Raw genomic sequence first — 14518 nt, forward strand, 5'->3', positions numbered from 1 at the left:
ATTCTTGGCCTAGGAAGAAGTGCAGTGCTGTCAGGCAGTGTCTTTCCTTCTGCAGCCCAGCTCCTGAGGCCTGACCAATGAGTTCACCCTTTACCTTTGGCTTTCTTCATGGGCTCACAGATGTTCAGGGTCCCAGAAGAGAGGAGGACATTCTCATTTCCAGAAAGACTGTACACATTCTTAACTAAAAAATACAAACAGGGACAAACTCAAACTCCTGTGACCACAAACTTCTGTTTAACATTATCTTCACATGTTAATCTTGTGCCAACTTTTACATTAGCTATAATAGAGACCTTCCAACTGCGTGGACACAGTATGGGGGAAAACACTGAAAATCCCTGTGCACGTGTGCTCTTGTTAATCAAAAGGATAAAAAGATATCAGACCTTGCTTTGAAATGCAGCTGGTTGTGACACTCCTCTGCGTCATGTGAAGCTGACACAGCATCACTTCTCTCTGGACCATAGATGAAGGGCTGAGGAGGGTCTCAGCCCTCTGAAGAGGGTCAGGATTTAGGCTATGCTTCCTGCTCCTGAGCTCTCTGGGCTGTGGGAAGCTTCAGATGGACTTCTTGGGTATAAATTAGTCTTCATAATGTCTATGTTGCTCTTTCTGGCAAGAAAACATCCCTTGGTCTTGAACAGTATCTTGTCATGGGCAAGATTCATGATGCAGCAGTTAAATCACCTGCTGGCTGAGCAGTGCTGCTGTGGTCTGTCCCGAGATGGCACTGCTGCCCCCAACACCCTGCCCTGCTGCCACTATGGTAGGTGGGAGGGCATCTCCTGTGTGGGACGAGAGCAGCTTGACATTTTGCCTGAGTATGTGCATTGTTAGGGATGCGTGTGAGCATCCAAACACCCACATTCACCGTCCTGTCACTTCTGTGCTCTGAGGGGACATTCCTCTGCCCTCCAGCCAGCAGCCTGGCAGCTTTTGCTGCTCTGGAACTCCCAGAGAGTGGTAATGAATCATTTTCTTTTATTTTTTTTTTTCCCTGAGTCGTGCAGTAGCACTAACAAAGCAGCGCAGGTATCCGAAGAACCATTCATCATTTATCGCTGGGATCACAGGGCACTTGGTGACTGATTACAAGGCTCCACACGCAGGGAAGGCGGTGCACTGCCTGGCTGAAGTCACACTTCCAACTGGTTTCTGGGCACACCAGGGGATGCTGAGGGCACATGCAGCAACTGACCTGCCCTGCCTCCTGCTGCCCCAAAAGATGGCTGTCCCTGAGGCTCTGAGGGGATGTTTTCTGTCTCTTTGAATGTTGTTGGCACAGGTAGTACAGCACAGGCTCTCAATACCAGATTTTCTTCTGAAGTGACCCATTGCTTAGAGGAGGGCTGCCGCTCTGGGCAGTGCCTTGCAGGTCAAACAGGTGTGGTGTGGAGCAGTCGGCCTCGACAGCTCTGAGCTGCTTTGTGCAATGAGAACAGTGCAGAGCAGCGACCACCCTGTGTTAAGCAGGGCCTCACAGTAAGAAGCCATAAATCTCATGACCTATCAATGTGTCTCAAGGCATCCTTTCTGCAATGCTGTCTGTGCTCTGAGTCCATGTCCACTCCCAACAGTGCCAAAGAGGGAGGCAGCACCCCAGCTCATGCTTAGCATCTCTCAAGAGCTTTTTACATCTCTTTTGAGCTGGTCTTCTTGGTACAGGCTCTTAGAGCTATTTCTGAATGGATGCTACAAAACCTGGCATTTCTCATTTTGTCATCCTGGGAAGCCCTTGAGGAGAAACACACCCCTGTGCAGGGGGTCAGTGTGCTGAATCACACCACTTTAGTCACGCTGAAGCTGCTTGTCAGCAGGAAACCAAATAAACCCAGCCTCTGGAGTCCTTCTTCTTTGCTCTCCAAGTTGGGTTTGGGAAAGACAGAACTGAGACTTCTGTCTGAGCCCCTGCAGGGTGGGGTAACACACTTCTTGTGCCGTTCCTCCCAGCTGTTATCAGCACCACATCATTATTTTCTAACATAAGTCATCTCAGGCCTCTCTAATGACAGAAACTCATTGATTAAAAATTAAAACCTATGCCATCTCTCCCACAAACAGTACTTACTGTACCACACTTATTTTGTCCTGAGAGGAGAAGGAGAAAATAGCAGAAGACAGAATAATTTATAGTGATAAAATGGGTTACATTTTCATAAAAATTTTATTTTACTTTTTTTTGTTTTGTTTTTAAATAATTCAATGCACTGGCAGTATAATTAATCCCTCTATGAGAGACACAAATGTACCAGTTCAACCAATATTATTTATACAGGGACATTGTGTTTAAAAACAACAGAAGTACATTTAAAATGTTTGTACATAAAGTATTACTGTTATTTCTTTTTTTTTCTTTTTCTGAAAACAAATGTAAACAAAATGCGTAATTGTGCAACACATTGGAAATACAAAGCAAAACAGGCAAGATACAATTTTATACATATAAAGCAAAAGAAATCAAACTTTTGTAACTATACAACATTTCAGTAATTGCTTGACATTTTAACAGTTACCTTGGTCTGTACAAAACATCTTAACTTATACTTAAAACTTTACAAGAATAACATGCTTGTTCAGAACAAAGACACCTTGTGGAGTTGCAGTGATTATTGGTATGATATTTGCACACACAAGGAAAAAAAGAAGGTTACTACAATAGTAAATAAAAAAGCAAGAATGGAAGATAAAGGGCCATTTAGTAGACTGTGATCTAATTCCAATAGATAATTTAGTTGAACTGCAATGCAGAAATTAAATCTGACTTCTGTTGGAAGACTGCAGGGTCATCACATTGCTCTGTTTCCAGGAACCAGAAGAAAGTATGTATAATTTTTCCTGATATTCTGGTTAGTTATACACATACAAACACACACACACAAGAAAAAAGAAAAAGAAAAAAGAAGCAAAAAATAGTACTTGCCACAACAGCTAATAATGCCAGGCAAGTGGACGCACTTACCGTGCTGCTCAGAAGATGGCCAGGTGAAGAACACCAAGGGCAAACATCCACTGAGTTAGCCAGCATTACTTTTCCTGAATTTTACTTGCAGTTTGCTTTCTTTTTTTCTCAGAAAACAAACGGAATTGGGCCATTTAAAAAATACTGGGAGTGCTACAGTCAAAGATCAAATGCAAACCAGAGAGCTCAAAGTCAAAGCAAAAGAACCAGATCTTTTGGCTTGTTTTCATACTTCGTGACGATACGCCCTAGGCCTTTTGAATGTGGGTTTTAAAGAAACAGCTTTTAAGATTCAGTAGAAGCTATGCAAGCCAGAGATGTCAAAAATACAGACAGGAATAAATAATGCAATATTTTATGGAATTACAAGGACTGTCAGCTTGGATAAAATGTACATAATTTTAAGTGTCCTCAAATGATGCATATGGCTAAAATTAAACTCCTGATTGCATCCATCTGATAAATTCAGTGTGCCTGATTCTGCAGTCTGAGGGCTGAGCACTAATTCACACAGTTACTCCTGTGGATTTCAGTGCAGCAACCTGTTGATTAAGATGCTCAGGGGAAGAACGGCAGAATTGAGCCTAGATAAATATTTGCCATCACTTTTGCATGTACAAAATCCATTTGGCTTAGAAAACACACTTGAGCCTGCTGCAATGCCTTTGAATGAACATAACAGATTTTGTCTCTAGACCAAGAGCATTTATGACACATCTGAATTTATCTGCCATTTTTTTAATGCAAGCTAATTCTGAGAACAGTAAATATTTAAACTCAGAGGTAATTAAATTGCAACATACTTTCAGTTAAAGAAAAACAAAAACATATGCAAGCCTAGATGGCATGCAGAAATTACCCTTCAAGTCTCTTAGCCGGAATTATCTGGTGTTCAATCAGAACAATTCACCATACACTCAGCTTCAGTATGTATTTATAAAGCTGCATTAGAGCACATAGCACAGTGTGAAAAGGGAGAGGACTAGTTTTTCAGCTGGTGTAAATCAGCACTGACATCATGGAGCTACTCACAGGCACATCAGCTGAAGCTTTGGCCCAAAGTCATCAGAAACATCCAGCTATGGTTCACTCTGTATGTAAAAACCTTGGTGGTGGAAGTTCAGAGGGAAAGTGTAATTGACATCAGATAGAGAGCTTCCCAGTTAGTCTCGTTTCTGATAAGCTTTTCCAGACTGTGTGGTCTAAAGCGGTTTTATGATGTGCTCTGTACTGCATAGCTTTGCGAACTACAGTATTTCCTTCCAGGCAAGGATTATGGTACATTAATCATTTCATTGGCATGATCAGTAAAAAGGCATGATGATAAAAGCTTTGGGAATTTATCTGCATTGAGACATATTGGCAAAAATTAGTCTGGGGTTAAAGGGTTTGCTCATCAGTGTGTGCATATTGGATTAACTCCACTGAAATCAGTATTCCTATACCAATTTGCACCAGTTGAGGAACTTGTACTCTACCAGTGTCATAAATAAAGCATGTTTGTTGTTATCCCCTATGTAGTTCAGTCATAATTTCAAGGGTAAATGCCTCCTGCCAGTGGGTCAAAGCTTCTTCAAGTTCACGATTCTGCATTATCTGTCACAGAAGTCACAGGTGCTTTCCCTGAGCAAGGGCTGTGTCAGCAAAAGGTCTGGATGAAGAGGGAGTGCACTCGCAGCTATTCTAGCACCAGTCCAGAGAATTTCAGTGAGGCGAGAGCTCAGCCAGAACACAAATGTGTGTAATTCCATTGAACTAATTGATTTAATGCAATTGACATTCTGGCCCAATAACCTTAACTCTGGTAATGCTACACCATTTTTACAGCCAGCTCCTTCAATTAACAGTGCTCAAAGCACAATAAGACTTGTATGATTGCCATACGACAGCAGAATTTGGTCCAATTAATTCCACAAATGGAGCCAAGTTCCTTTACATTTACTGAGCTCAAAGTTTGGTCCCTTTTAGTTACTGTTATCCATTAAAACAATGAAATTCCCTTTGGAATTTGACTTTCCTTCCAACCCAGAGAAGGAAATAACCAAGAAGAAATTAGGAATATCTCTACTTGAAGAATCTCAATGGAATTACAATTACTCACACAACTGTGTAAATTCTTATCTAACAGAGTGGTTACAGTGCTTGCATAGAGGGAAACTCAGTGAAAATTAAAGAAAGTAAGTCTCAAACAACTGCATCATCTGCTCACATGGCTTGTACCACGGCATCAATGGGGCTCAGCTAGGGCCCTCTAAGCACAAGCACTCCCGTGGACAGTACAATATGAATTGCGAGCTAGCTCACAGTAAATATTGCCATAGTTATATGATACTACATGTACCGCTTCTGCCAACTTGATTGCTGTTTCTACACATGAAGCAAGTAAAAGGAAGTGCTCAGATACAAATCTCTTCCGCAGCCACAGAGGACCAGGACCAAGGGGACAAAAAGCAAGACAGAGGCAGAGCTCGGTGGTACCCAGGCAGTGAGGCTGGGATCCCGCTGTCCTGTTTGGCATGGTACCAGTGCCGCCATGCCTCCCGCACACCAGCTCAGTGGGCAGGGCTCGTGGGATCACACAGTGCACAGCCATCACCTGGTGCCCCCGAGCAGCCAACCTGAGTGCCCAGGCACCATGCTGTGCTCTAGCGTGCAGCAGGTGAGGCCTTTCCTGCGGCCTCTCTGTAAAGCACTGAGCGTGCACAGCTCTACTCAAGCTGACTGTGGGCTCCTCACACTCAGTCCTCGGTCCTCAAGAGGCAAAGGAAAATGGTTTAATCCTATGGAGACTCCAGGGCAGTGATAAGCACTGTCTCTCTGTGACATGTGGTGGCAGCCTGAATCCTGATTAAGGAACTGGATGAGATAGCATCATATTCAGACTTCATACGATACCATGGCATAGCTTATCTTGCAGGACATATCAATAGTAATGAATCCCCTTTCCACAGAAGCATGCATGGGTTGAATTGACAGTGCCAGCCCACACAAACTTGCCCCTGTTCTTTTAAACCACTTTTCACATTTTTTCTATTACCTGCTAAAATTATAGCATCAGTGAATTGCCTCAGATGTTGCTACATACCCTGTGATTCTGAGACAGCTTATCTTTCCAGAGTTTTTGTTCCAGTACCTCCAGACACGGCCAAGTTTGATTCTCATCTGACATCAGTGTTATACAGTAACTCATCTGCATCTGAATTTGCTTTTAGTTCTATCCACAGAACCATGGGATCCCACTGGCTGTATGAGATCCAAACTCAGTCTCTTCTGACTTCAACAGCTACCAGCATGGGTTAAGCTGGCGTGAGATGATCAGAATCACTGATCAAGGAAGGCAACAAAATCAGACAAAATATTTTTTTAACAGGATAGTGAAAGTAAAGCTACCAAAACCACAAGGCAGGTTGGAACACAGTATTGTAGAGATGACGGGTGCTCTGTAATTCAGGCAGAAACATTTCCTGCTCACTAGCAGGGAGGTTTCATGGTGAAGGATAGCCTATCTGGGCTTTTAGTCTTTACATATAGGCTACGAAATACCAAGTGATATATTGTACCTAGTGAAATGTATGTAACTCTATAAATCATTAGGCAATACAGAATGTCTGCATGCTTTGCTGTGATTCTAACACAGAAGCACAGGAGTATTCAAGAAACTGAGCCCTCTCAACATTAACATAAATTATTTGATTTGTATTTATGAAAAAATATGTAAAGCTGGAAGATGTCATAAGAACAGTGGACTGGCTTCTCATCTTCGTCCCCTCTGCCTCAGTCCCAATGCATGCTGCTGAGCTCAAGGAGATGCTGTGTGAGGCAAAGGCCCTTTGTGTTGATAGCTCGCTGTGCAGGCCTGCCACGTACGACACTTGTACACTTAGTTCAGAATGGCAAATTAATCCTCTTTGGTGAACTGTGAAATATGTTTCCTTTCTTAGAAGTTCAAGACACTGGCCTGTTGCAGATAAGTTAAGCTGACAATGCCTTCAGAACCGACACTGACCTCAGGAGCCAGGATAGAACTCCTGCTACTTTCTGTCATATCTCCATTGCTTGCAAGAAGACAACAGATGCTAATAGGACTATACAAAAACTACAGATGAACACATTAACAATCCTACCACCACTCTGCACCCATAAGGATGTTTCCTTTTTAAGGTTCTTGCATCACTTTTCTGAGTTATGAAGTAATGAACGCAGAACTTTGTTGCAAATCCACATCCAAATCCACAGATATGTGCACACACACACGTGCACATCTCAGTACTGTGTGTAGCAGTTTCTCCTGAGCTCAGATCAAAGAAGCCTAATCATGCCTAAATCAGAATCCTTGACTGGCCACGTCTTTTTCCCAATATTTTAGACTGCACTCACAAAACTAATCATTGGATTTAGACGTCATCGAGTTCTGATAAAAATACTATGCAAACTTCGGTTCCAAAGAACCTAAAACCTTAACAGTGGATCTAAACGATTGCAATGGAAGAACATCATAAAATCAGTGCACAGAAATTAAGGTCCAGATTCCAATTTCTCAGATTTTGTTTCTTTAGGAGGAATGAAGACCTTGACCCTTATTCTTTAAAAAATGCACGCCACGGATCTCTCCTTATCTGTCAAAGGAGTCCATCTACAAATGAGACAATATGTTAATGGAGAGGCTACTTCAATAATTCAAAGATTATACAAGAAGGCATGAAATGAAGCTAAGAGAAGCAAGCTGGGAGGGCTGCAATCAACACTGTCAGCACAAAGGCACTAAGCTAAATCAGAATGATAATAAAATAAAATAAAATAAAATAAAATAAAATAAAATAAAATAAAATAAAATAAAATAAAATAAAATAAAATAAAATAAAATAAAATAAAATAAAATAAAATAAAATAAAATAAAATAAAATAAAATAAAATATAAAATAAAATAGAATAGAATAGCACAAATACTGGGCCAAACCCAGCTATCTAGCATGAACTGATTATGCTGTTAATTTTCTATATCGGAAAGTGTGCTTTGTCCTTCCAAAGGAGCCGATGGAGCTGAATTCAGTGACCATGGACATGGTTGAGGAAGATGAACCATATAGGATACATCTCAGACCTTCCCTTCAAGCCCCGCTCTCCTGGACCATGGTTTCTCAATAGACATCATCACATAAATAGAGATAGTCACTGCAGTCCAAGCAGGACGCTGTGCCTGCACACTGTCAGATCCTTCAGTTAAGACCTGCTGCAGCTCTCGACATAGAGGTTAAGTGCTATGTAAATGTCTCGCTTGAGCACTTATGGCTTTGCTGCCATCAGATTGTGTACTGATGGAGCTCTGAAATGCCTGCAGTTAGCCCTTCACTTGCATGCTCCTTTCACTGCTGAGCTATGGATATTGTGCAAACCTCCTGAAGCATGGGACACAAATGACATTCTTGTCAGCTCTGGCTATTTTTTATGAAGCTTGGTTTCCTTCTACAGTACAGCTGCAGTAATCAAGGGATTACATCAGTGTCTCTGTTTCTCACTATTAAAAACAAATATGTCATTTCTGGCCCTCAGCATGATTGAAAAATGCCTGGAAAAGGGTACTGAAATCAGCGTCAAATCTCGTTATCCATAAGGCAATGTACAAACAGCAACCACTTTTTTTTTTAAAGCTGTTGATTTGAGTCAATCTTGTGATTTTTAGTTCTCGGTTCATCACTTTGAATGCCTGAAGTGGGCAGTGTTAAGAGTGGACACAGCAAATGCCCAACACACACAGCTTCCCTGTGGACTGCAACAAATAAACAACTTTGTTTGATTAACTCTGCTGGAAATATTATTTCAAAGGGTAAAACGATTCCACAGAAATGACACGTTGGCATTTGAAATGAGATGAATACGGTGCCTGTAAAAGTGCAATAATCCTTAATAACTAACCCGAAAGAAGCATCATCCCTAGGGATAAGAAGGTAATTCACTCTCCATATTTAATTTGTTTCTAAGCTGCTTTTGAAACAAGACTGCTAAATAGTAAGTTGGCTTGTGATCCTAGGCTTGACTGCTGGACTTAATATAATCATGCCATTGATTCAGCATACATTTCAAACTTTGTCACAGGAAGCAAAATCAGGTGGGATAATTCCTTAAGCTGTTTAAGCAAGAGATTGTACATGGGGTACATTTAGAGATAGGAGTCTGTTTACTGCGAGCAACAGGTGAAAGATAACTCGCTGTCTTCACTGAGTGCAGCTAACTCTTTGAACAGTCTTGTGCCTAAAGATTGTATTTCAAATTGTGTTTCAAGCCATGGCCTTCGTAAATTCATGGCAGTCTAGGGTTTCAGTCTATGCTATAAAGGAACAGGGGATGACAGTGCACTCAATTAGGACGAATCTCATCAGCGAGATCTTGCAAAGGGAATGGAAAATTCTGGCTTGTGATAAAACCAGCTCAACTCTGCTTCATCTGTTAAAAAAAACCCAAAAAACTGGAAGTGCTCTTTTTTTTTTTTGCTTTTTTTTTTTTTTTTAAGAAAAACAACACTTTTATTCTACATTTCTGAACTGTTTCCACTGTTGTGGTTTTATTCAAGAGCTGCTGGGGCCAGAATCAGCGTGACGAATACTGTTGGATTCGTGTTTCATCCATGTTACTGAAACCTTCCAAGAACAGATAAGAGTGTATTGACTACTTTGGGAACAGGAATGTGCAGATAAGACAGAACGTGCACGTTCTGCCCATGTCCTTTGCTGACAACCAACTCTAAACTGGATGATTTCTCTAATGACACACCTTGACTATGTTTACAATACCAGTCTTGTGGAAAAAATATATGTGTTAGCAATTATTGATTTTTAAGAAAAGGTAGCATTACAGGAAACTAATACAGAACAGCTACAGTAATGTCTGTCTCAAATGTGCACTGGGCAGAGTCCTTAAACAGCTCTTATTGCAAATATCCAAGGCCTGCTCTAAAAACCGTAACAGTCTGAACCTTTTAAATGTAAATTTGTCCTGTTTATCTGGTCACAACCCAGTGAGTCGAATCCAATAACTCACAAGATTAAAGGATGTACAGGATTATATAGCAGAAGGTAATTGCAATTAACTAATATCTGGATGGCATTTAAACACATATTGTATTATTTCAATGAGATGAGACAGAATAATATTTACATTGCTATGAGCATTTTCTGTTTACAGAAATGGAATTTACAGTTCAGTAAGGTATGCAGGCATTATATCAGGAATGAGATGAGGCCATTTAAAGTCTTGTGAATTATTGATATAAATTCATTTTGTTTTGTTTCATGCACCGGCGCTTCTTGCAGTGGCACCAGAAGAGCAGTGCAGTTTATAACAAGAGAAAAAAAAGGAAGAGGAAAGAGCAAATGTGAAATGGTGTAATTTATTCACAATTGCTTTGAAATTCTATCTGAATTGTCTCATTATTATTCACGCATTAGAAAAATGGTCCAAAACATGACAGCAGTAAATAGATGCAGAGCTTGGAAAATAGGTAATTTGACTGAAGTATTCATGGCCATTATTAAACAAATGTTATATTGCTTTTGGGTAAATTCATTGATTTTATTTAATTTATCATTGTTTTCATGATAGCAAGGTAAGTAATATCATTTGTTCCTAATGCTCTGAAATGAACAAAACAGGTGTAAACTGATGCCACGTGGAATTACATTGTTTCAACAGCGGTTGCTTAGCTAAACTTGTAGAGAATTTCATGAAGAATCTGCATACACTTCATTAATGGAGTTTTACATACAATATCAATGCTTAGAATGTAGCGTGCCCGTTAAAATCTGCTTTCACTGAGTCATCACTACACAAGAAGAGATGGTTCTGCCAAGAAAAATGCTGGATATTTGTTTGAGACTAACAGTAAAACTGAAAGAAAATTCACAGATCTGGAACAGGAATGGCAGATGAGACTATGAAAGCTAATATTTTGAAACTGCCTAAAAACTGCAATAAATTGTGCTGCCTACTGAAATTATTAAGCCAACAATAAACAGGTAGAATGGAATATCAAAACCTCATTGCATAGTGTGTCATCTTTCTTTAATGAGGCATTCCTTCAACCTTTTACCTCTTAACACCTTTGGTGATCTTACATTATGTACCTGTAAGATATTCAATGTTTTCTTCCGGAGATAAAGCCTATTGGAAGTATGAAATCTTAGCAATGTACTGTGTAATGTAATGATGCCAGAACTAAGTGGTGAAAAGCTTGGTACAGGTTCAGAAGATGATGTTGAGTGAGTAGCTATAAATTCTACTAATTTATTTCAGAAGGGACTTCTTATATATACCCTCACATATTTAAGATGCTTTGTACTATTTCTCAGGAATCCATATCTTCTCAAAGTGCTTTTTTCTTTTCACTTGAAGGCAGCACGGACTTAAAACAATACTGCAGGGAATGTACCGTTCCATAAAGCACATAAGGATGGCAGGATCCAGAAGACAAAAGGCATAGAAAATTGTCGAAAATGATTAGATGGTACAACACATACTGCTCTCGAGTCATAAGTTCCATTTATGATGACTTCTACTTCCAATAGATAGGATATTAAAAAAGGCAATAAAAATGAAGTTACATGAATAAAATTCCAGAAATGAGTGGAGTTCCACCAGTGATCGTCTGTGCGCTGGTAGAGGTAGAAGAATGGCGATGTTATGAGCAGGGCAGCAGTCACTACAACAAGTGAGCCTCAATGCGGAGCCAGTGGAGTCCTTGGCGAACGTAACGAACCAGGTTGGTCATACTGCTGTGTTGTGTTAAAGGTCCCATCACTGAGTCCAGGTCTACAAAGAATTCTGCAATACACAGGAAACAGAAGTTATTGTTTTGGGCATTGGTACAGAAATACAGGGATTACCATGATTTCACATGCAGTAGCAGCAGTGCGCTTTGTCCATTCCCGTGTCTTTTTGCACATAAGTATGTGGGCAGTAGGAAAGAACTAAACAAAGGCAACAAAACACATAAATAGGTCAAATTGGACACTCCATGCTGGAACAAACCCCAACATGGTATGACTGCTTGCTACAGTGATCTTCACTTTCAGTTTAGCCTAGGCTTGCTGACTGTGTGATGAATGAACGATGAACACAGTGAACTGTGACACTGCCTTTTCCATGCTGCACCTTATCCTGGGCATGAAGAATGAGTCTGCATCGTAAAAATCCTTCTTGCTCTTTCTCCTAGCCTTCCATTTCTGCTTCTCCCATTGGACCAGTTTTGGCCATTTGCTCATTCTGTCACAGCTTCAGGCTTCAGAGGACATGTTTGGAGTAGAAAGGGGGGAGGAAGAGGAGAGGGGAAACAGAAGAAAAACAGCAACTAGGAGATAGGAGCCTCAAAGGGGAAAGAGGAGATGGGTAAAGCCCCGGGGATTTGGTGCTAGGAAGGGTTAGCAGGAAATCATCCAACAGAGATCCATGCATAGAAAGAACACATAGGTAGAGAGAACGAAGTATACCATGTGCTGGATGTTCTCTGGGTGAAAAGTTAATCCTACTATGGTCAACAGATACTTTCTAACTGCTTTCAATGGAGAATTGAATTGTGCCCTCTATTGTCTTACAGAAGTTTGCTCACTGGGGCACAGGCATTCCCACACATGCAACATTTACTCTACGTTTAGAAGAACGGGTTCCTAGTCTCAGTTAAAGGCCTCTCAGAGTCAGATAACAACCAACAATCACAACAATGGCTCAGACCTTGTGTTCTCACCCTATCTAAAATCCAGTCTGAGGCACGCAGCCAGCTAACGCTGCATTGGCTGCTGGTCTGGAGTGCAGATGCCAGGTAGAAAACCATTATCAATATTTTCTTCAGCAAGTGAGTGCTGCTTTGAGGTTTTCTATCCAAGTATTGACAGCCTGACCCTGGTCAGCGTGAAAGCTACAGTACTATCACAGCAAAAAGTGATTTGGCTGGAGGCAAGCATATAATGAAAGCTTAGAGCTATCACCAGTTGAGTTAAGATGCTGCAGCTAGCAGTTGCTCTTCATCTTCCTTCCTCTGTCTTTTATTCCTCTCCTCCGGTGTGAAATCAATAACATTAGGAGTGAAAAAATTACTGTCTTGCTTGCATTCTAGCTACCTCATTCTAGGCTCAAATAAATTATTTTAAACAATGAAAATTCACCTTAAAGCTTAATTTTGGTTTAACAATTTGAAAATATTTCTTGAAAAAGGCTACAAGCACTGAAGCCAGTTATTAAACTCATGTGAAAGAACAGGCCTTCATCACTGCAGAGCTGATTGCTTTCTACTGCAGACAAAAAGTGCTGCTATTTTTGGAAGTTTTAAATGAATATTCCATTTGGTAAAGTAAGCTGAGAATTTGAGGGTTTGAATGGTGAAGAACTGTCTCGGTGACCCACCGTGAACCAGAACATGGGTTGACTTGGGGAAGTCTGTCATTTTGCCTGCAGATACAGGTTTCATGACAAATGCCATCTATTTTCCCACACATTCTAAGCTCTGTGGACATGGGGAAATTCAACCAGGGGTACACGGCAGATTGTTCTCGCTTTTCTTTTCAAACCAGATTGTCTTGGCAGGTCATAGTTCTGCTGCTCTTCCTCTTGCTATGCTTTTTTATTTTAATGGCACATCTTTTGTCAAGATGACAAGAAAGGCTTCTGTCTCCTGCTCTGAGCCAGCTGGACATGAGTCAAGTCCAAACTGGGAGTGTGGCATACTTAGAGGAACACAAAACCTAAGCTGACAGCCATGCACATGGGGAGGCTTCAAAGCTCCTATAATGTGGCAGAGATCTCTTGTGTCTGCATGGACATGACCAAAGAAACATCTATGACAGCAGCAAGACCCAGAAGTAAAGGCTATTAGATGTTACAAAGATGGGGCCGCATTTTTATTCCAACTATGTTAGCTCATCAGGGACATGTCCTTGGGCAAGACAACCCCTGTGATTCAGAAGACAACAGAAACAATGAGAGCTGACCACAAAAAAAAACAAAAAAAAAGAAAAAGAAAAAGAACATAGAAAAAGAAAAAATGTGACTAGATCTGTTTTTTGACGGAAAATTCATTTTCCATTAAAAAGTGCTTTTTTTTCCCCTCTCCCTTTCCCTCCCACCCCTCCTTCGTTCCCCCCTCTTTTTTTTTTTTTTTTTTTTTGGAGAGGACTGAGTGGGGATGGACCACTCTTGCTTCCAGGAAAGAAGAAGCCATTTTTTTTAAGAGGAACTGACTGACTAAACACCCCTAAATCAGAAACCCAGAGATTTGTTCTTTACTTGGGACTCAAGGCAGACTCTAAGGTCCTGTTTGCTTTCATGAGATGTGTTGAACACTAAGTCCCCAGGCCAGTAAAACAGAGATTGTGCACAGCAACAGCTGGTCCTGCTGGATAACGTGGATTATGTATAGCAACGCGATAACGGGTGAGTCCTGTCCCAGTCAGTAAGATACTGGCACTTCAAATGTTGTGAGAGATGCAGGTGACAAGTATTAAATATCATTACAGGTAGAGTTCATTGAATTCTATAATATTTTTCATTTAATAAAGTCTTAGATATAACCTT

The 14518-nt window shown here is 40.7% G+C and overlaps 1 protein-coding gene across 2 annotated transcripts in view; it reads right to left on the bottom strand.

The window, feature by feature from the left end:
- Positions 1 to 9472: 9472 nt before the first annotated feature.
- The window catches only part of AFF2 (ALF transcription elongation factor 2), a 338480-nt gene continuing 333434 nt past the window's right edge, over positions 9473 to 14518 (bottom strand). For both annotated transcript variants that reach the window (XM_065729742.1, XM_065729740.1), the window contains one exon: positions 9473 to 11776. In XM_065729742.1, the coding sequence (XP_065585814.1) occupies positions 11655 to 11776 (122 nt within the window). In that variant the 3' untranslated portion in view covers positions 9473 to 11654. The remainder of the gene's footprint in view (positions 11777 to 14518) is intronic.

The sequence above is a fragment of the Cyrtonyx montezumae genome, unplaced genomic scaffold (assembly GCF_038088225.1).
Source record: "Cyrtonyx montezumae isolate F1298 unplaced genomic scaffold, pur_monq_1.0 scaffold_11, whole genome shotgun sequence".
In the NCBI taxonomy this organism is placed as follows: domain Eukaryota; kingdom Metazoa; phylum Chordata; class Aves; order Galliformes; family Odontophoridae; genus Cyrtonyx; species Cyrtonyx montezumae.